A 21,341-nucleotide genomic window follows, 5' to 3' on the forward strand; every position below is an offset into this window, starting at 1 on the left:
GGATCAGCGCAGGGCCCTCCCGCCAGAGCGCGCTAGGAAAGGCGGCCTCGGGACCCGGTCGTCTGTTAGAAATGGCTTAGAGACCTCGGACCAACAATTACCTTCTCTCACCTGGCCTTTCTCCTCTGAAGATGAGCGGTGCACCAGCAGGTGCCTCCAGGGGAGTGCTCTAAAGGCTAAATGAGGTGAGACCATACATCGCTTATCAAAAAGCCCGGGGAGAGTTAAGTGCTAAGTAGCTCTCGTCTGTTATGAACAAAGGGAGGGTCCTCACTGTTCCGTCCCTCTAAAAGGGGTTGTGAATTAAGTGACTCATTCAACTCCGCAATTACAATGTGCTCCGTAACAATGTTAACGGAAGTTGCAGTTCTTGAAGCAGAATGTTGGAAACAGAAGGGAAACAGCAAAGAGCCTCAGATCACTGCTGTAGAAGACGATCCGCGGTCCCCCTTATCCGCGGGGGAGGCATCTCAAGGCGGCCGGTGCCTGAGCCGCCGATAGACACGGAGCCTCTTCTAGACCACGTGCTGGCCTATCTACATTGCTATGGTAGGATTCAACTTACAAACCAGGCACCGGAAGAGATTAGCAAGAGTGACGAGAAATGAAAGAGGAATTCTAGCAATATGCTGTAATGAAAGTTACGGGAGTGTTCTCTCTCTCTCTCTCTCTCTCGCTCTCGCTCTCAAACTATATCACGGCCCTGCGTGCGGCCTTCTTGGGATGACAGATGACAAAATGCCCATGGGACAAGGTGAATGGGGGTGAGACACACAGATGTTGTGACCTGGGGTCAGGCTCCCGTTGACCTTCGGACCTCTGTTGACCTTCGGACCACGCGGCCACAGTGGACCACGGGCAAATGACCCCGTGGAAAGCAAAACTGCATATAAGGGGGCCCACTCTGTTGCTCAACCATTGAAAAGCCTAAGGACGAAGACGAGTTGGCTTCCCGGAAAACTTTATATGACATGATGGTGAGTGAAGAAAGCAGGATACAAGACTGTGTCGACGGCAGGATTTCAAGAGTGTAAAAAACTGGGCAGGGAGCGGGGGAAATAAACACACGGTGCTGGGCCACCAAGGGCACCCTACCTTCCCCTGCTGGTGCCGGTTGTTCAAGTAACGAACCAGGTTCCAGAACGACCGAGTTTCCACCGCCGCACGGAGTGGGCTGTCTCTGCCTCTAGCCTGTGTCACCGGAGAGAAGGTCCCAGCCAGCACAAGGCGCAGCCCTGACCTGCAGCCTTCGCTCCGGCAAGCCTGGCCTGTAGTTCGCGCCCCATGGTCCTGGGGAGGCCCGTCCGTCCCCACCCCATCCACCGTCCCATCGCCAGCCACGGCTCCCGCGTACTGCGCTCAGCTGGCAGGCTCCCTGCTTCGTGTCCTGCCTCAACCTCTAAATTAGAGTGGGATCAGCTGCGGCCCATGAGGGGAAAGTCCGCAGGACTGGGCTCCAACTCACAGGTGTACCCCTCATGAGGAGAACATCTGTGGCCGCTCAGGCCCAGGCTCCTCCTCCATCTTCCTCCTCCATCGCTAGGGTCTAACCTCAAGGTCACCCTGTGGCTCAGATGGCGAACAGGGCCTTGGCCCTCATGGGGCCGTGACCACCCTGGTCTCAGCAGAGCCAGCGCCCTTGCCGAGCCTTCCCGGCCCCCGGGAGACCTCTGCTCTCTCTCCTCGGCTACGGTGAGTCACTAAGGAGGTAGAGACACGTAGTCTTTGCTGCGGGGCACATCGCCGTGTGAAACTCCCAGTTTCGTCACTATGGGATCTGGGGTCTGCCATGACCCCCCTGGTCTGGTCTCTGCCCCGCGCCTGAACGCAGGTGCGTCGGGTCGTCCGGTCCGCTGCTGGGCGCCCCCCACAGGCCTGCCTCCCTCAGAGGACGGTCCCCCCGAAGTCCCGCTTGGCGCGTGAGGGAGTCCTGCCAAGCAAGGGTCAAATCTGAGTCTGAATCTGCTGGTGCCTCTGCGTCAGGGGTTCTCGTTTTGGTTTTTTTTTTAGTTTATTCAAATCCAATTAGCCCACATAGAGGGCGTCATTCGTTTCAGAGGCAGACGTCAGTGATTCATCTGTTGCCTGTAACGCCCCGCGCCGGTCCCGTCACGGGCCCTCCTTCACGCTCGTCGCCGAGGTAGGGGTTCTTAACCCGGTCGGGGATCACAGGCAGACATCGGGCGTCCGATGTAGAGGAGATAAAGCATCTCAATTCTCGCTCGCCTCTACCTAGAACGTAGCCTTTCCTTCGGTCGTGAGTTTGGTGCCCGCAGGAACCCCAGAGTCTCGAACCACGGGACAGTGTGGTCTGTCCGAGCATCCCCTGTGCTCCTCGCTCCCACGGCTGAACCCCGTGATTCGTGAAGACATGCCTAGCCTACAAGTCTATGTGGGCTCCCCCTGAGTCAAGGACTCTCAAGCAGGTGCTTCGGGAAACCTGGGCAGCGAGGGGGGGACACAGGGAAAGGAAGGTGGCAGGGAAGGGTCTCTTCCATGACGTTGGGGCCAGAGCAGGCAAGTGCACCTGGTTCCGTCAGGAAGCTCTGGGACTTGATGGCACACGCCTGCCACCTTCCCCGAAGGCTTCTGGTGGGGGGACAGAGCAGCCGAGTCCAGCAACAGACGGCTGACCGAATGGATGGGAGGGGACAGCGTGCTTTGGGACAGCTGAGTCGCCATCTGGCGGGTTGAGATCTCGACAGCTGTGTCTCGGTGCTGTCAGTCTGCTCTGGTATCCCGTGTTTTTGACGCACTTGGGAACATTTTAGGAAGGGGTCCACGGGCCTCGTCGACGTGCAGGGATCCGGGCGCCACCAAAGGACGAGCCGACTGTGGCTTAGAAAGCCCAGTGGATGCGGCCCTGGAGGCCAGTCCGCAGATCCCAGCTCATGGGAAACTCAGCCGGGGGAGGGGGTGCCGGGTCCTCCAGCAATTGCGAGGAGAAACAGAGAGGTGGAGGGAAACCCCCACGTTGCCATTCGAACAAACCATCCGAGAGTTATGATGCTGACGGGGCAGGGAGAAATTTCAACAGACTGGATGTTTGATGAGATTAAGGAACTGTGGTTTGGGGTTTTTAAGGGAAGATACGATCTGGTATTTGGGTTTTGTTTTTTTTTTTTAAATCTCTCTCTCTCATCTCCTAGAGATACATCGTGGAGTACGACAGATGGAGTGATATGTTGAAGGAGGTTCGGAATAATGAGGCCGGGGGCAGCCAGCAGACGGGGAAGGAGGAGCACGGACGGCCTCGAGGGTCAGCGGATGTTCGTTGCTCTCCTCTCTGGGCTTCTCTTTGTCCACAAGTTTCCAGAATAAAGACTTAAGAATCTCCGTGGCTCTATCACCTCTGTGCAGGGTGGGTCCTGCCGGGTCCTGCCCCTGTCCCCGTCCCCTCCTCTGCACTCCGTCCCCACCACCTGCTGGTTCCTGGACTCCATCAGGCACGCGCCCCCGCTGGGGCCTGACCTCAGTCTGTGCCCGAGTTTCCCGAAGCTGCCGTACAAATTAGCACAAAGGTGGTGCTTAAAACAAGAGAAATTCACTCTACTGCTCTGGAGCTCGGAAGTCGAAGACGCAGGCGTGCGCCGTGCTGTGCTCCTTCTGGAGACTCCGGGGGAGAAGCCAGACCTGCCTTTCACCGTCTCCGCGGCCAGTGGTCCCTTCACCTTCAAAGCCACGCACAGCCCCTGTGCCCCCTCTGCTTCCCTTGACCGTCTCCTCTCCCTGCTTCTGAGCCTCCTGCCTCCCTCTTACAAGGACCTTGCGGTGCCACGGCCCCCCCAAATAGTCCCCCACCGACCCCCAGCCCGAGATCATTAGTAAATCCAGAAAGCGCCTTCTGCGGTGAGAGGGGCGGCCGCAGGCCCTGGGTCTGCACGCCGGCGGCTCTGGGGTGTGTTAGCACAATCCTGCCTCGCACGCTCACGCCCGACTTCACTCTGGTCTCTGCCCAAAGGTCACCCTGTCCGGGGGCCTGCCCTGGCCACCACACCTGAGACCACAGCCCCGGGCCCCACCCCTCCCATCACCATCCTTTGTCTTGGAAGCCAACCACCGCCCCACATTTGGTCCACACCTGTGTCTTCCTCACTGACATGAGAGCCAAGGGAGCGAGGGCTCCTGGACACTAAAGAAAGCACCAGAACAACACCTGGCACAGCGCAGACACTCACTAGAGTGTGTTGTATACACAGCGGACGAGAGAATGGATGGATGGATGGGGGATGGGTGGGAGGGAGGGAGGGAGGAAGGATCTAGAATGGACGGATGAATGAATGAGTAGATGGATGGATGAGTGGAAGAATGAATGAATGAATGAAGAGGAATAAGACCGTCGCCGCTCCCTCCACGTTCCAGTTCCAGGGGCTGCTCTCCCCCTCACCACCCTACAGACAGCCCTGCAGCCTACGGGCACCATGCCTGCCCTGAGCCGCACACCAGAGCAGCTGCAGGTGACCGTCATCCCAGCCGGGGACGGCCTGCGGGGAGGGGGAGAGGACATTCCCAGGGCAGCCTCCTGGAGGAGGGAAGGCTGGACCTGGGTCCCGGAGCTGCCCAAATTAGCCAGGGTCTCTCCTCACCAGCACACACGTGTGCTTGGGCATCTCCGGCCTTTTCAAAAGGCCCTCCCGAGAGCCGCACCTCCTCCAAGTCTGCTCGTTTCTCCGAGCCTCTTTGGGTACCCGTCCCCGAGGGATGGTTCCTTCTGGACTGTTGGAGGCTCTTTCCTGCCGTGCTTCCTGCCTCGCCCTGGCCGAGTGTCAGCGCCTCATCCCGCACAGACTCCGGGCCAAGGTCCCCTTCCCCTTCGGAGCGCCAGCACCAAACGTCCAGCTCGGCCAGCCCCTGGCGTGGACCCTGGCTTCCACTACCATCTCACATAATGACTATAATCAAAGACAATGCTACTCACCCGAGCCATCCCCGGTTCCCCCAGAAATCACCACGTATCCGTGGCTCAACCAGGATGTGGGCATGCTGCCTTATCCCGCTTCCTCTCCTGCTCCGAATTAATCAGGGAGTCCCAAGGGCTTCTCTCCCACGGACGCCTCGATTCCACCCCTCCGCATCGCCTTCCGCCCCCCGGACTCCAGGGCTGACCGACGCCACGGCACCTTCAACACGCAGCCACTTCTTACTAGAAGCCCCTTGATGGCAAAAGCCAATCACACATACCCAGCATGTAGACACCTGTCACGTCCCCTGACCCGCCTGGACCAGAGCTAGACCCGTGCTTGTCAGTGTTGTCTAGGTTGACCCTGCGGTCACAGGACAGTCAAGGTCACACCTGTGTCTCAGTGTAAGTGTCAGTCATGTCCCTTTCACTCTCGGAAGGGTCCCGATTTAAGCAGTACGCAAGAGAGGAATCTTCCTAGCCTGCCACGCCGGGCAAGCGTCTGGTGTGTTCTCTTCTGAGTTTCCTGGGAGCAGAGGTTGTGACCTATTTGCATGTGTTTCTTTTTTTTTTTTTTTTAAGATTTTATGTATTTATTTGAGAGAGAGAGAGAGAGGGAGCACAAGCAGGGTGAAAGGCCGGCAGCAGGAGAGGGAGAAGCAGGCTCCCCGCTGAGCAGAGAGCTGGACATGGGGCTTGATCCCAGGACCCCGGGATCATGACCTGAGCCAAAGGCAGCGGCTTAACCGACTGAGCCACCCGGGTGCCCCTTTGCACATGTTTCTATCACCAGCATCCAGCATGGTGGTCGGCACATAAACCAACATCCACCAGCTCCGAGGACGAACGCAGGACTAGCCCACTACGGGATCCAGTATGTTGGAAAGAATGAAGCGACTGTCCTCGGAGCACGAGCCAGTCATTCCCTCTCTGCAAGACAGGAGGGTCCCTGTGGGCTGCCGACCAGTTAGCCTGAGCAGATTCCCTCGGCCGTGCCTCCCCGAGCCGGGAGGGCCTGGTCACTCACCTCCACACGTGCGGTCCAGCTTCTGGGGAGCTGAGGCCAGAGGCTCCGGGTGACAGGTGCACTGGGACGAGCCCTCCACGTTCAAACACTGGTCCTTCCCAGAGCAGGCACTGAGTTCATCGATGAAGCATTCGTCGACATCTGTTGACAAGAGGAGTAGGTGAGACGCTTGTCATAGCCCTTGTCACACCACTTGTCACAGCCCTAACCACCTCATCATTCGCGATAACCTCCAGACGGGCGTCACACGGGCTGAAGAAGGGGCGTGGGCAGTGGTCTCAGAGCAACTTCGGGAGCTCTGTCTTAAAGAGCTCTGGGGCCCGCCAGGCGCCTTCATCCACGCAGGTGGCCCACGTCTCAGGCCACGTGCAGCCCCGTGGGCTGGGGTCAGGTGGAGCTGCGGCCACCAGCAAGTCTGAAGGGTCCTGAAATGATGGGGTCCGAACCTCCTGCCCAGGAATAACCCTTGTGGCCGGGTAGTTCTCCAGACCAGAAAGAGAACGGAGCCGCCCCTGGTGTCCAGAAGAGGCCTGTCACCCCCCCCCCCCGACAGCTGGACACCTCGGCAGCACACAGGCCCGGACAAGGCTGCTCCATGACCCGGATAAAGCTGGCAGAGCAAGACGACGTCACAGTTCTATCCCAGCCGGACGGGACACACAGACGCCGAGTCACCTGCAAACCACCACCCCACTTGCTTTCCTCTTGACCGACTGTGGCTCCTCTTTGAGCTGCGGGGCCCCTCCTTCCCGACAAGATGTGCTGAGACGCCCCGTCTCGGCTCCGTGCCCGCTCTCTGAGAGGGTCCAACCTAGAGCAAAGCCCCACTCCCTTGGACCTCCCCCAGCTGTCCCCGGGTAGACTCCTGACACCGCTACGAGATGGCCCAGGTGCCCCTGCTGGGAACAGTCTCCGCCTCGGGTCGCAAGCCCCACTTGCTCGCCGCAGGCGCCTTCCCTTACGGGCGCGGCTCAATCAGGTCTTTAAGAACGTCTTGGATTTTGAAGGGAGTGAAATGCAACGCCTGGAGCTTTTCCTGGGCTCCAGACCCCGCACCCCCCCCACACGTGACCGTCGGTGTCACAGAAGCCCCCCCAGCAAGAGAAGCCGTCCCCCCTCAGCCCCGGGAGCGGCAGGGGCGTCTGGCTCCCGCCGTGGGCGAGAACGTTCCACGGGGCCCGGCCCTCCGCTCACGCGCTGTCCACGGCCGCCCAGCGCAAGGGCAGAGCTGAGCCGTGGAGACCGAGGCCATGGGGCCCACGGCCAAAACCCCGTCCTGTGTGGCCCTTTCCAGAAGAAGTTTGCTGACCCCTGACAAAGAAGAGGACCAGGTAACTCCTTCCAGAAAGGAGACCAGCTCTGTGTGGTTTACCAAGTTCTGTGTTGTGCGGTTCTACTGAACGGGCCTCCCAGGACCAAGGGTGTCTTTGGTGAAGGTGAAGGACGGCAAGAGGGCAGGTGAGCACCCCAGTTGATGAAGGGATAGCTGTGACTTAGTTGTTCTGGGACCTGCTCCCCGGCGCTGCAGTGGAAAGGGAAATCCGGGGCGGGACAGTGTGGAGGGGACCCGGAGGGAGGGAGCCAAGGGAAGGCCGATGTGGGTGCAAAACCCTTCTCGGGGCGCCTGGGTGGCGCAGTCGGTTAAGCATCTGACTCTTGGTTTTGGCTCAGGTCATGATCTCAGGGTTGTGGGATTGAGCCCCGTGTCGGGCTCCCTGCTCAGAGGAGAGTTGGCTTAAAGACCCCCTCTCCCTCTGCCCGCAACCCTGCTCATGCTCACTCTCTCTCAAATAAATAAATAAATCTTAAAACAAAACAAAACAAAACAAAACCTCTCAAACCTTCACCTTGGAGCTCAGAGTTTCAACTTGGCTTGGGCCCGAATGAGCTGAGTACAGGTCAGACCTCCCCTCCCCTGCCTGTTCGTCCCGCAGGGCCCGCGCCCCCCGCCCCCACTCCTCTGCCCTCACCACCGCAGAGAGGACCGAGGGGAAGCGGCACCTTGCGCCTGGATGTCAATCACTTCATAGATGCGCTTCACGACCTCGTCCAGCATCGCGGAGACCCGGGCCACAGGCACCGGCTGCGGCAGGCCCAGGAGCAGCTGTGACACCGTGAGGGAGGTGTCCCTGCGGGCTGACTGCAGGTGGTGGACAGCGGGACGCAGCGGCTGCAAGGCGCCGGTGACCTGGGAGGCCAGAGTCAGAGCGTCACTCGTGGACGGGCGCCCATCTGACAGACAGGGAGACTGAGGCCCAGAGAAGCACGCACAGGTGCACACGCACGCGCACACACACTTGCACATGCACACACGTGCGCACGCCGTTCTGCCCCTTGGGAAGACCTTCTGCATTGTGGCTCCATCCGTCATCATCCCGGTAAAAGTCCTACAAACCAGACCATGAACACTTCTGCAAACACACTGCCGTGGGTTGAATTCCGGTCCCTTCAAAAACCCAGTGTTGAAGTCCCAACCCCCGGAGCCTCGGAATGGGACCTTATTTGGAAATAGGGTCGTTGAGGGTGTCGTTAGTCACCGGGCGGTCATTGGGGTAGGCCTCTGTCCAGGACAACTCGTGTCCTCCCACAAAGAAGAACCCCAGCCACAGACAGAGACCCCACAGGCCCAGGAACAGGGCCGGGACAGACCTTCCCTCGCAACCACAACTCAGAGCCTACATCGTGGGCACCTCTGTAAGCTCCTTACGTGTACGCTGTGAACCCCAGAGCCCCTGTCTCAGGCGGGAGGATGATTACTCTGTTTTCATGGAGGTGTCTGAGGCCCAGGGAGGTGAAGCAACTTGCCCCAGGTCACACAGCAACGAGCGGCCGTGTCGGGATTTGCCAGGCAGTCGTTAGAGCCATGTTCTCACTGGCCAGCCGGGCAGCCCCAGCCCCTCAACAAGCCAAAAAGAGACAACCCCCTCCCAGCTGGGACAGTTAAGGAGGCTGCCCGGGGGAAGGTGACGTGTAGGAACCCCAGTCTAGCTGCTGTCCCAGATGGCCCAGACACGGGGAGTGTGAGCACTGTCTGTGCTGGGGCGTGGTGGGCCACACATCCAGCCGAGGGTGAGAACGTTCTATTCTCGGGGTGACTGCACGGGTCACGCGACCACAAAGCGAGCCCTGAGGCCAGACCGTCCCCGGGAAAGCCGCCCGGCGGTGACCAGGAGCCAGACCCCTCCTGCCGTGGGGCTCCCAGCCCCGGGGGCTCTGAGCAGCGTGGGGAGGCTCCCATGGAAGGTCCAGCAGGGCCGTGTCCACCGCGGGGGCGCTCCCCCGGGCCTGGTGTGGCTCCTTCGGGGACATGTGGCCACACCTAGAGACAGTTCTGGTTGTCACAGTGGCCGTGTTTCTGGCTTCCTGCGCGTGGAAACCCTGTGATGACAGGCAGCCCCCACAGGGAAGAGCCCCCCAACCCCAAGTGCGGCTCGTGCTGAAGCATAGAAACCCCCGCGGCGAGAGGCCCCCACCTGGCACGGTCCATGAGGCCCGCCGACCTCCACGCGGTGGGGGCTCGAGGGAGGTTAGCGAGGACACAGGGCTGGGGCCTGGGCCGTCTACGCTGCGGCGCCCTTCTACCGAAGCAGAGATGACGGGTTCCGCACTCCGCACGGCGACGGGCTAGCGCAGAGCACCACCGCCTCGGAACCCGGCGAGCCCCTCGCCGCCGTCCGTCGGTTCTACTGCACGTGAACCCTGCCTCTTTCAGGCTGGTTTTTATAAATTAAGAATTCATGTCTGGTTCAGAGTCAGCCGTGTTGGGGTCACTTGTGGAACCCCCATCCCGACCCCCAATTCCCGCCCAGTGCCTGTCCTCCCCACCTACCATGGAGTGCAGAAGCCGCACGTGGTCCAGGAGCCTGGGGTCCACCTCCTCAAGCTCTCTGAAGTCCATTTTCACCAGGACAGTCACCTGGTACCAAAAGGTCACCGGGCTCTCCAGATCTGCACGAGGACACACGCTGGTGAGCTACGGATCTGGGGCAGGCGGGGGCCAACTGAGGCTCACCTACAGGAATCTGCCACCGGGGACAGCATGGGACACTTACCCCACCTGCCACCTCTCCCTTCTCTTATAATATGTGTAACCCTACCTACGCTGTATGATACATTACTGTATGTAATGCATATCAGATAATACTGTATATATTACATACAATACATATTATGTATATAGCATACAATATATTATGTTATTATTATCCATAACATATTATACATTTATATTATACACATATATAATATTATATGTACTATATTGTACATAAATAATATCTTACATAATATAATTATACATTATATATTATGCATAATGTAATATTTTGTATTGTGTATACTATGGCTTCATACTATACTAATATACACTACGCTGATACCATAGCCTATAACATATATCACATATAATATATTTGCAATATTTATATATATTTCCCTTGTTCTGAACCTGCGCCAACCCGTTCTCCTGGGAGCAGCCCATGGTCAGGAGCAGAACTTTCCAGACCAGACGGGTGCATAGCGAGGGCCAGGCTGCTGACGGGCCAAACTGGGGCTCTGCGGAACCCCCAGCCACCAACTTTACGGCTCCCCTCTCTGACACAGCTCAGGTTCCGACGGGCACCAGCCCGACCCCTGGGCTTCTCTGGCACCCTGGGGAGATCGGAGTCACGGCTCCTCCAAGAATATCCTCCCTCCTCGGAGGCCCCATGAGCAGTCCTCCCCCCGAGGTGTCAGAAGGCAGATTTGGACAAAGACATCTCCCGGGAGCGAGAGGCGCCCGTGCACATGGCTGCAGGCTCTCTGTGAAACGGAACCGCGGCTTCTGGAAACCCCCCGCCCCGCCCTTCCCCCACACCAGGGCTTCAACCCTACCTCGGGGGGCGGGGGCCACGCAGTGGCGGCCCCGGGATGAAGGGCAGCACTTTCGAAGTCCCGGGCAGTCCGTGTCCAGCGTGCACGGTGAGGTGGGGGCTTCCGGCCCCACCACCGGGCAGACCCCAGGTCGCGAGGCAAACTCTATGGACCGATTCAGGGCTGGAGGGGGGAGTGATTAGCAATCAGTGATGCTGGCCACAAGCCCTGGTGTTCCCGACCCTGGATTCCAGCTGCGGCTCCTAGAGATGCGCAGCACGACCTGCTCACGGGCCGCGTCCTGGGCTGGGCATCGTCTTGGCACGTCCTGCAGAGCAACCATCCAGGGCCGTGTGCTCTGACTTTCATGTAGTCTAACCATCTTGCCCGGATGGAGGACCGTGTGAGCTGGGGCGCTGGGAATCCCCTTCTTTCTAGGCCCGGTGTGGGGGCTCCCCTCTTAGAGACCACTTTGTGGCCCTGTATCCCAATAACTAGCTCACTCAATCTGTATTTATTGAGCATCTACTATGTTCCGGGTATGCACCAGGTGCCCAGCACCCAGCAGTGGTCCAGAGGCAAAGTACCCGCCTCTAGGACACTTAGATTCCGGTGGACGAGGCCAGTACGCACATAGACCTATAGAAACAAGGCCTGGGGGTGGCAGAGACATGATGGGCTTCTGAAGAAAAGGGCTTTCGGGGACTGAGATGCAGGGAAATACCAGAGAATCCATGGGCTGAAGGAGACTGGCCGGGAGGCATGCGGCTGGTGCTCAGGTTGGTGGAAAGTTCAAGATCAAGGAGAAGAAACTGACCCTAGGGAAGCCGGGGTGCCACCCTCCAGGGGGTGGGATGCTCTGCTGGGACACTCCTGTGGCAGGACCCACGGCAGTCTGCAGGGCTGCACACCCAGAGGGGCAGCTGGACTCAGGGCAGCAGGGGCGAAGGCAGCCCAGCAGCCGAGAGCTGGACGAGGCTGGGGGCAGCAGAGAGGGACACAGGCATCCCAGGAAGGGCTTGTGTGGTCCACAGCCTTCTTGTCACCCACCCAGATGATAAGGGCTCCAGCTACCTTGGGTGTCGGGTAAGTGCACATGGCTCCACCCAGATTCCTCTAAAGCCCCACACCCTGCCTGACCTTTGGAAGAGCCGTTCCAAGTCCTCCAGACTCCAGGGAAAGCAGAAGAGGTTGGCAGGGGACCACGCTCTGCAAACATCCCGCAGGGGTGGGAACGGCTAGCCCCGGGGAGATGTGTGGGGTCCCACGTGGAAGGGAAGCCTCAGGGGCTGCGGTCCCAGAGACAGCCCCCCCGGTCCCCCAGGGTCTCTGCAGACAGACAGAAGGTGGGGCCCCTGCTAGTGTGGGCACACATCACCAGGGGCAGCTGACTTCACTCCCTTCCAGCAGCGGAAGGGAGGAGAAAACCAAAACCGCCCAGAGGCGGAGACTCTGCCCTCCCTCTTCTCACGGAGCCAGGCCAGCTCCTGCCTCGTGGCCCACTCTGCTGACCGAGGGCTTGACCTTCAGCCGCAACGCCGTTTCCTCTCCACGCTGTCCGTGGCCCCCTCGCCACTTCCCAGTCAGCCAGGTGCCTAGTCCGGCGCCTGAAGTCCTGGAGATGTTGCCACATGGGGGCTGGCTCTGGGGCATAGAGCATGGGCGTGGGGGGCAGCCCACGGCGGGGAAACACCAGCATCCCTTTAGGGCCACCGCTCAAGGACCTCAAGGTCATGGACTTCCCTCCCATCGTAAAAACCAGCAGGCTAAGGAGACATGAGACGAGACATAAGGTGGGTTCCCGGGACAGAAAAATGACACTCGGGGGAGAAAAGTAAAGTCCAGGGGCACCTGGGTGGCTCAGTGGGTTAAACGTCTGCCTTTGGCTCAGGTCATGATCCCAGGGTTCTGGATCGAGCCCTGAATCAGGCTCCCTACTCGGCTGGAAGCCTGCTTCCCTCTCTCCCTCTCCCTGCTTGTGTTCTGTCTCTCTCTGCCTCTCTGTGTCAGATAAATAAATAAATTTTTTTAAAAAACGTAAAATCCAAATAAAGTGTAAGGTTGAGTTAACGGGGATGCGCGATGTTGGTTCCATCGTTGGGGCAAAATGCATCATGGTAACGAAAGGTGCCACCAGCTGGGTGGGGGGAGGGCGTTTAGGGACCGTCTGCCCTCTCTGTCACCTCTCTGTAAATCTGCAACTGCTCTAAACTAAGAGGTTTACTTCAATGCCACGAAAATATGGGCCACGGAGAAAAACTGGCGTCCAAAAATGGTCACCCGATCACAACAGCAGTGATCTCCAGTTCAAGTTCATCTTCACGTGGAGACGGCTGGCGCGCCCCCTGCGTGCTCGGAGCCCGACGGCTTACTGAGAGCCCAAGAGAACCGACAGTTCCAACTTGGTGGAAAGTCAAAAATCTGCTTCTCCTTCCACAAACTCAGCACAAACAATGAAGGAGCCTGGCAACCCAAGGTCAGTCCCAGGTCAACGCGACAGCCCAGAGGTTTCTGTCCGGACAGCGGGAGCGGATGTCTGTCCCCGGGGCCGGGAATCCGACCGGCTCTGGAATCATCGTTCCCGCCCCAGAGGGGTCCTGGTCACCAACTTGGGGAGCTTCCCGGCCCCGTGGGGTCCCGGCTCGCCCAGATGAAGAGCCCGCAGAAACCAGGGCTGTCACCCCCGCGGGTGAGTGTCGGCTGAGACGCTCCTAGGAATTCATCGCGAGTGACTCATCCCGGCGTGCCCCCCAGTGTTTGTCCCACACGGTCCTCATCTCGGTGTTACTTATTCTAATGGAAAGTTGGAAGCGGCTAGACATCCAGCGGGGGGGGGGGCTCGTCTCATCAATGCTTCCGTATCTGCGCCGATGACGTAGTGCCATGTGGCCGCTAAATCACGTGGCACACAGCATCTGGCAGGAACCTTGTTCCAGATGAATATGGTGCCGGGAATCCCGGTCAGGGCCAGCAGGCGTTTCTAGAAACGCCTGCCTCTCTGCCCGGGCCTCAGGAGAATGTCAACGGGTTGTGCGTGGGCCACGGGCCTACGGCTCATTTCTCGTCGTTCTTTTCTGCGTTTCCAGATTTCCTGCCGGGCTCGTGTACTCACTTTTATAATCGTACTGATGAGACATTGAAATAAAGTGAACGTATGACTTGTCACTGTTTCCCCAGTGGTGGGCTTAAAAAAAAAGATGGAAAAAGTCGTCTCATCACATGGGTGCTCATAACTGCCTTCCGTTTTTAGAAGGTCGGTGGCTGAGTGGGAGGGGACAGAAGCCAGCCAGTCTGCGGGTCTGCGCTGCCTGGGATGAGACTCCGAGCTGAGAAAACCAGAAAACCGTTGCCGAGATGCCGCTCACCCCCCACTGGGAGGGGAGAGTGCCCTGTGCCCTCCGGTCCTCCCCAAATTCCCAGGCTGTGGCCCGTGGCTACCACAGGGCCTGGCCCCTGTCTCATTCTCCGCAAATCAAGCCGCGGGTGGCGGGGGGCCCTCAAAGACGCTTCTCACTTCTCACTTCCCCCACAGGGCACCTGCAAACGGGCTTTGATCTAAGGAGCACGGACGTGAAGAGGGTGGTGCTGCCCTGTGTGAGGGCCCGTGGCAGCTGCGGCGTCACACAGGCCCTGGCACCGAGCAGCGGCCTTCCTGGGGGAAGAGGCTCGAGCTCCACGCCCCGCCCCTCCCGCCGCGGCCCCTCCCCCACGCCCACCGCGGCGCCCCTCCTCGAATGCCACGAACCGCATCTGACAGGGGGTTGGGGAGACCCGGCCCGAGTCTGTGCCGCCTTGGTCAAGGTCCTTGCCCACTGCCCCCTGATCTGTGACCGCATCTGCACGGGATGGTGGTGGCCATCAGGGACCGGGAACCTGCCTGGCTCGCATATCATCAATAAAGATCCTCTCCTCCTTCCCTCCGGGCTCCTGGCTACCCCCTCTCCACACAGCTGGCTACCAGAATGACCCTCTAAGGCCCAGGGAGGTCCCCCACCCCACTTAGCCACCCCGGGGGGCCAGTCGTCCTCCAGGGGAGTCCTCGCCACAGTTGCGCCCTTCTGCCACCAGCCACACCATTCCCAGCAGTTCCCCCAGAGAGCCCTGCCCATGGGACACTAACTAGAATGTTCTGGCCTCTGCACACCTGGTGAGTTCCTCATGAAAGGTGCCAACGCTCCAAAGGTGGGGTTGACGTCCCCCGAGAGGCATTTCCTGGGGGCTGGCTTGTGGAAGGCAAGAGAGAGGAGCGGCAGGTGACGGGGAGGGGACACGCACCCTCCCCATCCCGTGAGAATTCCCTGGTTTCGCACAGCAGGGCGGCAGCCTGACCGAAAGGCACCGGTCAGCATGGTGGGGCTGGGGGGGCGCAGATGCTCCAGGGGCTCCTCTGGACAGGCGACCTCACAGCAGCAGCGAGCAGGTGGGAAGAGAGTGGCCGTCACAGGGGCAAGTGGACAGGACCGGGAAGCCCCCACCTTCTACCCCTGGGTCCTGACCCTCCACGCCTAGGTGCCGTGGCCTGAGTCCTCCCCACCACGGGGACCCCCGCACCCTCAGGAAGAGAGGTGCCCCCCAGGCAGCCCTTCCTTGGTGCACATGGGCCTTGGAGACAAGGAAAGTGGAAAGGGAGGCCAGTGTCCGCAGAGGAAGGGACACCTTAGATCCAGTCCCTGGCAGGACCCCAGGGGACAGCCCCCCCACCTGGCCGAAAGGGCACCCTCAGGGAACCAGTGGGGACATGCAGCTGGCCGCAGGCTGTGGGCCCCGAGGTTTTTATTGGCAGTGGTGGCCTCGGTGATAGTGGTGTCATTTTATCACTCATCCCCGTGTGAAACCCTCTGAGCGGGGTCAGTGGGACCTGCCAGCCATCTGTCCTCTGTGAGGCAGCTTCGGGGGCCTGAGAAAGCTGTGCTCAGGGCGACTCAGGGCGCCACACCCACACAGCCCTCTGCGGGGCCCGCACCGCCACATCCTGCAACCGCCGGGTGGGGAGGGGACCACCAGCCCTGGCGTGCAGCGTCCTGGCCCCGGGCCGCCTGGGCACGGGCCACGTGGGATGCCCCTCCTGGACCACTGGACGGTGGCTTCGTACACTCTGGAGGCAGCAGCCCTCATTTCTAGGGGTGGCCCCTGGAAACTCAACTGGGGCCACACCCTTCCCACTTCCCCTCTGCAACAGGGGTGGGGGCAGGGACACCTTCTTGGCGGCTCAGAAACTCATTTTTGATCTCATATTGACTCAAATTTAACCACCACCACCACCCACGTCTGCACACAGGCACCCTTTCCCCTGGAACAGGTTTTCTGGAAAGTTCTCTCCATGGCGAGAGGCTGAGCCCCGAATGTTGCAAAAAGTCCAGCCCCCTGGCTGGGCACAGCCACACTGGTCTCCCAGGCACCTGCCCCAAGCATCTTCCAAAGAGCCCCACGGAAGAAGAGGACTCAGGGACCCCAGACGGTTGGTAGGAGGGACCCAGGGGACCTTTCCCTCTTTCGCCCGCGGGCGCCCGGATGAGGATTTCCGTTGAAGGAAGCGTTCAGCTACAGCTTTTAAAAAGAAAAGATCTTCACCAATACAGAAGAGTTTGCAATGCTGGTTCTCAAACAGCTAAAGTTCACATCGCTTGAGACCTTTAAAACAAACCCCAGTGCTCCGCCTTTGTCCCAGACCAATTCCATCCCCTTCTCTGAGGACCACATCCACACGTTTGCGTTTTTAAAGCTGCCCAGGGGCCTCCGATGTGCAGCCAGGCCTGAGAGCCACTGCTCCAAAACAGGGGTTCCCGGGGGGGTCCCCAGAGCCTCAGGACCTGCTGGGAACTTGGACTCCACCCCGAGCCGCTGGTCCCGGGATTAGGGGCTGGGCCGGTGATCAGCGCGGGGACAAGCCCTCCAGACGACCCTGGCGCTCGCTCTAGCTGGAGACTCATTGTTCTCGAAGGGCTCAGAGGTGCCAACAGCGCCCATCCTGAGTCTCACCGGGGGTCGCAGGCCCCCCGCCCACGGGCCACCCCAGACTCACGCAGGACGCAGTAGAGGCCCAGCTGCTCGTAGCCCGCACAGCAGTCAGTCACGTTCCTGGCCTCGGGGACCTCCACGGTCAGGTACTGGGTTCTGTAGACCATCTTGGGGCATCGCCTCCACGGGATCCACCCGCCGCAGGGGGCGTAGGTCATGTGCGACATCTGGACGGCCTCCACCTTCTGGACGTTTCGGGTCACGCTGGAGTTGCACAGCTGGAAACTCAGCAGGGAAAGGCCTTTTTCTAGGAGGGGGTGGGGGAGGAATGGAGGAAACAACGAAGAAGAAAACGCCGGAATCAAATCGAGAGAAGGGGTTCTGGCCAGTCCTCTAGTTCTGCAAGAGCGAGGGAGACCAGACCCCCCACCCAGCTGCTCCCCACCAGAGTCTGCCCACCGGCCGGGTGAGAGGTCAGGCAATCGCGTGAACTTGGAGGAGTCATGGGTAAACGGGGACCTGCATGCTCAGAAGTCCCCGTGCAGAGCCCGGAGCTCGCCCCCAACCCCGGGGTCATCCATGCTTCCCACCGCCCGGGGGGCTGACGGTACACCAGAGACGCGGCGGGAAGGGACCAAGCATCTGGGGCTCGTGTCCCCGTTTCCTGCTCTGTGTGCCCCGATCCCGCCGGCTGCAGCTCTAATCTCCCCGAGCCTCGGGCGTGTCCTCGTGAAATGAACATACGACCACCCCCTCAGTACGTAATGGGAAGGGCTGCCCCGTGCTGGGCTCAGACGGGAGCGGCAGCCTTTTGTGGCACAAGCAACACCTGAAACACACATGAGACGTTCCTGGACGATAAAGCTTGGCCTGACGAGTGCAGCCGTCGTCAGAGATGAAAGCACGGCGCCCCACCGAGGACAGCATCCACCCGCCTGCTGGGTCTCTGTGTCTCTCACCTGGAGCCCCGCTGCTGTGCACAGACACCCATGACCCCCGGCCCTTTGTCAGTCTGATCACTGGGTTCTCAAGACCCCGGGGCACCCCCTCCCTTCACCAGCCCGGGGCCTGGGGCGTCCCGTCTGCCCACGGAGCCTCTGTCACCTCGTGTAGCAAGGATTGTCATGAGTGGAATCGCGTCCCCACCCAGCCTTCCAAAACTCATGGGCTGAAGTTCTGGAAGGAGGCGTTTGCAGATATCATTAGTTGAGATGAGGTTATAGTGCGTGAGGGTAGAGCCCCAAACCGTTATGCCTGGCGTCCTTACAAAAGGGGAAATTTGGACACAGAGACAGGCAGGCAGGCAGGGAGGGCACAAGGCGGAGATTGGAGAGACACCGCCCCCAACCGAGGAGCGGAGCACCCAGATTGCCAGCAAACTCCCAGAAGCTGGGGGAGAGGACGGTGCAGATTCTCCATCCCAGCCCCAGGAGAAACCAGCCCTGCCTCGATCTCAGACTTCTGGGCTCTGGAGATGGGAGGAGGCAGATCTCTGCCCCGAAGCCCCAGTCAGTGGTGCTGAGTCAGGGCAGCCCCAGGGACCCCCCCGGGAAGTCAGGCTTCCCTGCCAGCCCGGGACTCCGCGCACTCGTGGGCTCTTGGTGTTGGATGAAGGGAGGGCGTGACTGTCCTTTATTCCATCAGATACGTAACCTCCGAGCTCTCGGCTTTACAAAACGATGCCATCGCGGGGGAAGCACCTGTGTTACCCCGGGGAGAAGTGTGTACCCCAGGGAGAAGCTGGGCTTCTGGAAGGAGCTATGAGACAGCCGCAGAAATCATCTGCATCACCAAGTCCAGCACGGCGCCCCGAAGACCCCCTCCCTCAGCCTCACAGCCTCCCCCGAGTGTGCAGAGAGCAAGATTCTGGGGGCTGGTGAACCCGGGGAGAAGTGGGGCTGAGCCAGCCCCCAGCCCGGGCTGACAAGGGGGGCGGTCTGCAGCCTTACTCTGCGCAGAACACGGGGCTGGATCCCGGCGTGCAGAGCAAGCCCACCCCGGAGCCACGGGAGCCGCGTGGCCGCCTCCCCGCGCAGCGCTGCCGGGGACGGATCCTCTGAGAGAGGAGACGGGCTGCTGCCCCTCCTCACCAAAGGGGTGCTGCGGCGAGAAATGGGGACGCCCTTATACGGGGGCGGGGGTGGAGATGGTAACAGCCCAGAGCTTGGATATCACGGGGGGAAGGCCCTGGAGACGTGGGCACAGTGAGCATGGCCCCTCACTGTCTTGCAGGTGGGACAGACAAAGCCCGAGGCTTCCCGCTCCGAGAATTTAGGAAGGGGGCTCTGGACTGTGTTTCTCATCTTCACCTAAGAGGAACTGCTAACCACAAACGCAGGTTACGTTCCCAGCCCTGGGGAGCCGCTGTCCCCATCTGATCACGACAAGGCCCCAGTGAGCGCCAGCAGAGCCCTCCTGCTCACAAAAGTGCATGCACACATGCATACACACACACTCGCACGTGTGCGCACACAGGCACACGTGTACCTCCTCTGAAACTGCGTTTGGGACCTGTGCGTTTTGGTTTTTTGCATTCCTCCGGAGGCCACCGGTTCCTCTCCGAGCCTCTCGGCGGAGCCCAGAGGAGATCTCCCTTTCTACGGGTCCTTCCAGGGAGCACACAGCGTGGGAGTCAGGGGTCCTGGGTTCTGGTCTCAGAGGTGGGAAATAACCCTAAGGAGGGAGGGTGACCTGGGGTCAGAAGATCCCCACTCACACCAGCTCCCCAGTTAGCAGCTGTGCGGTTCTGAGCACGTCTCACGCCCTCCCGGCGACCCCCATCTTGTCATCTGTCAAACGCTGGCTCCGTCCTGGAATTCAGTAAATGAAACTGTGCCTGGAAAGGCAGTCCCCGGCACGAAGGGCAGGAAGCCGAGTGACGCCGACACCGCCCTGAGCCCCTGCTCCCCGGGTCCCCACAGGCACAGCGAGGGGCTCGAGGGGGACCTCCTGACAGCTCCAGCTCCTCGAGGCTGCACGGTTTACACAGAACCCGTCGTGCAGGTAAAAGCAAAGGGAAGAAATCACAAACCAGAATTCTGCTTGCCGCGGGAAAAACGCGAAACCGGGGCTTAACGGAAGCCGACGGTAGAAGTAGAGTGGATTTGCGCGAATTCCCAGCGGAGTAAGACAGGTTTCAAAGGGACATGATGGCAAAGGTCTCAGGTCTCTGCAGTCTGGGGCTTCAGAAACCGGCCGTGCTCTCAGCAGGATCGCGGGCCTGGCAGAGGTTGGGCAGGCGACCTCACGGGGTCCCTCACCACCCCGGTGGCCACTTTTCACCTTCATGCACCAAAGAGGACACTGGGGGTGGGACCCTCCCTTGGGTTCCACTTCGAGATCCCGAGCCTGCCCGGCAGGGGAGGCAGGGGCGAGCCAGGGCCCACGGCAAGGATCACCCTGGCGGAAATCCGGCCCGCTGCCGGCTACGCGGCCTGGAGCGAGTCCCTGCCTGCTCTGGGTCTCCCTCCTCTTACTCGCAGCTGGGGACACAACGCTCTGAGACTGGAGACTTGGGAGACTTTGACTGGGACTCTTTAGGAACTCACTCCTCGGCCTGGCCCTTGCCGGCGGCAGAAATGCAGAGTTCCAGGTCCCACCCCAGACCCTCTGACTCAGAATCAGTGCTTGAACCGCGCCCCCGGGCCCCCGCCTCCCCTTCCCCCCCAACCCCCCACTGACTTGGAGGCACACACGCCATCTCTTCTGTGGTTACCAGAAAACTCGGCCAGATGGGACGGATGTCACCTCTCAAAGCAGACGCATCTCTGCAGGGCCGCCGTCCCCACGAGACCCGCTCCCGGGACCCCCCACTCCTCTGCCATCAGCCACGCCGAGCCCCGAGCCCTCACCTGTGAAGCCACTGGCCTGGCTCGGGCCCGCGGCGCTGACCAGAGCCAGCAGGGCCAGCCGCAGAGTCCTGAGCATGGTCGCACCAGGGTAGGGCAGCCCCGCGGAGGGCCTGGAGAAAGGGCCCTTCTTTTCCCGGTGCGCCTGGAGGCGATGGCTTCAGGGCGTGTGCTCCGAGGGAACAGTCCCTTATGCCTGCTGGCTGACACCTGCCGCCACCACGGCCGTGTCCCTCGGGAATCCCGCGGGACACAGCCCATTCTCTCTCCAGACGGATGGCACCTGACCAGCAGACAGCATCGCCAGGTCCCATCTCGCTGTTACGCAGAAAACCCGTTTCAGACCCAAATCTGACTCCCTCCATCAAGGACGAAGTATTCTCTTTCCTTATCGTGGCGACCTCGCCGGAGAACAGCGCCACATCAAAGTGGGTTCCGAAAAGCACCCTTCAGTCGGCTGGACAATACAGATCAAAGCCATCGAAATGTTCAGACCCCTCCAGCCCGCCACCTCCTCCGGCGTCTCGGAGCGGTCCGGTCCTCCGCGTCAGTGTCTGACGCGGAGGAACATCGAAGCGAGCCGTCGCAGGGGATGGGAACGCAGAGCTTCGCAGAGCCCCAGATGTGGCGTCATGCAGACGGGGAGACAATTTAAAGTCGACACTAGTCCCTCGTAAATCCCACCTCCACGAGCGATGACTCTGTGCGCCTCCGTGAACATGGGCGCCGTCCAGAGAGGGCCACGGGAGTCAAAGGG

At 60.2% G+C, this 21,341-nt stretch overlaps 1 protein-coding gene across 1 annotated transcript in view; it reads right to left on the minus strand.

Moving 5' to 3' along the window:
- The window catches only part of UMODL1 (uromodulin like 1), a gene marked incomplete at both ends in the record, with an annotated part of 56,402 nt that extends 35,739 nt beyond the window's left edge, over window positions 1-20,663 (minus strand). Inside the window, 6 exons of the mRNA XM_080822410.1 lie at window positions 5,928-6,068; window positions 7,929-8,115; window positions 9,757-9,875; window positions 10,800-10,961; window positions 16,801-17,043; window positions 20,588-20,663. Coding sequence (XP_080678536.1) covers window positions 5,928-6,068; window positions 7,929-8,115; window positions 9,757-9,875; window positions 10,800-10,961; window positions 16,801-17,043; window positions 20,588-20,663 — 928 coding nt within the window. The remainder of the gene's footprint in view (window positions 1-5,927; window positions 6,069-7,928; window positions 8,116-9,756; window positions 9,876-10,799; window positions 10,962-16,800; window positions 17,044-20,587) is intronic.
- Window positions 20,664-21,341: the final 678 nt, after the last annotated feature.

This window comes from Martes martes, assembly GCF_963455335.1.
Source record: "Martes martes genome assembly, chromosome: 1".
NCBI lineage: Eukaryota > Metazoa > Chordata > Mammalia > Carnivora > Mustelidae > Martes > Martes martes.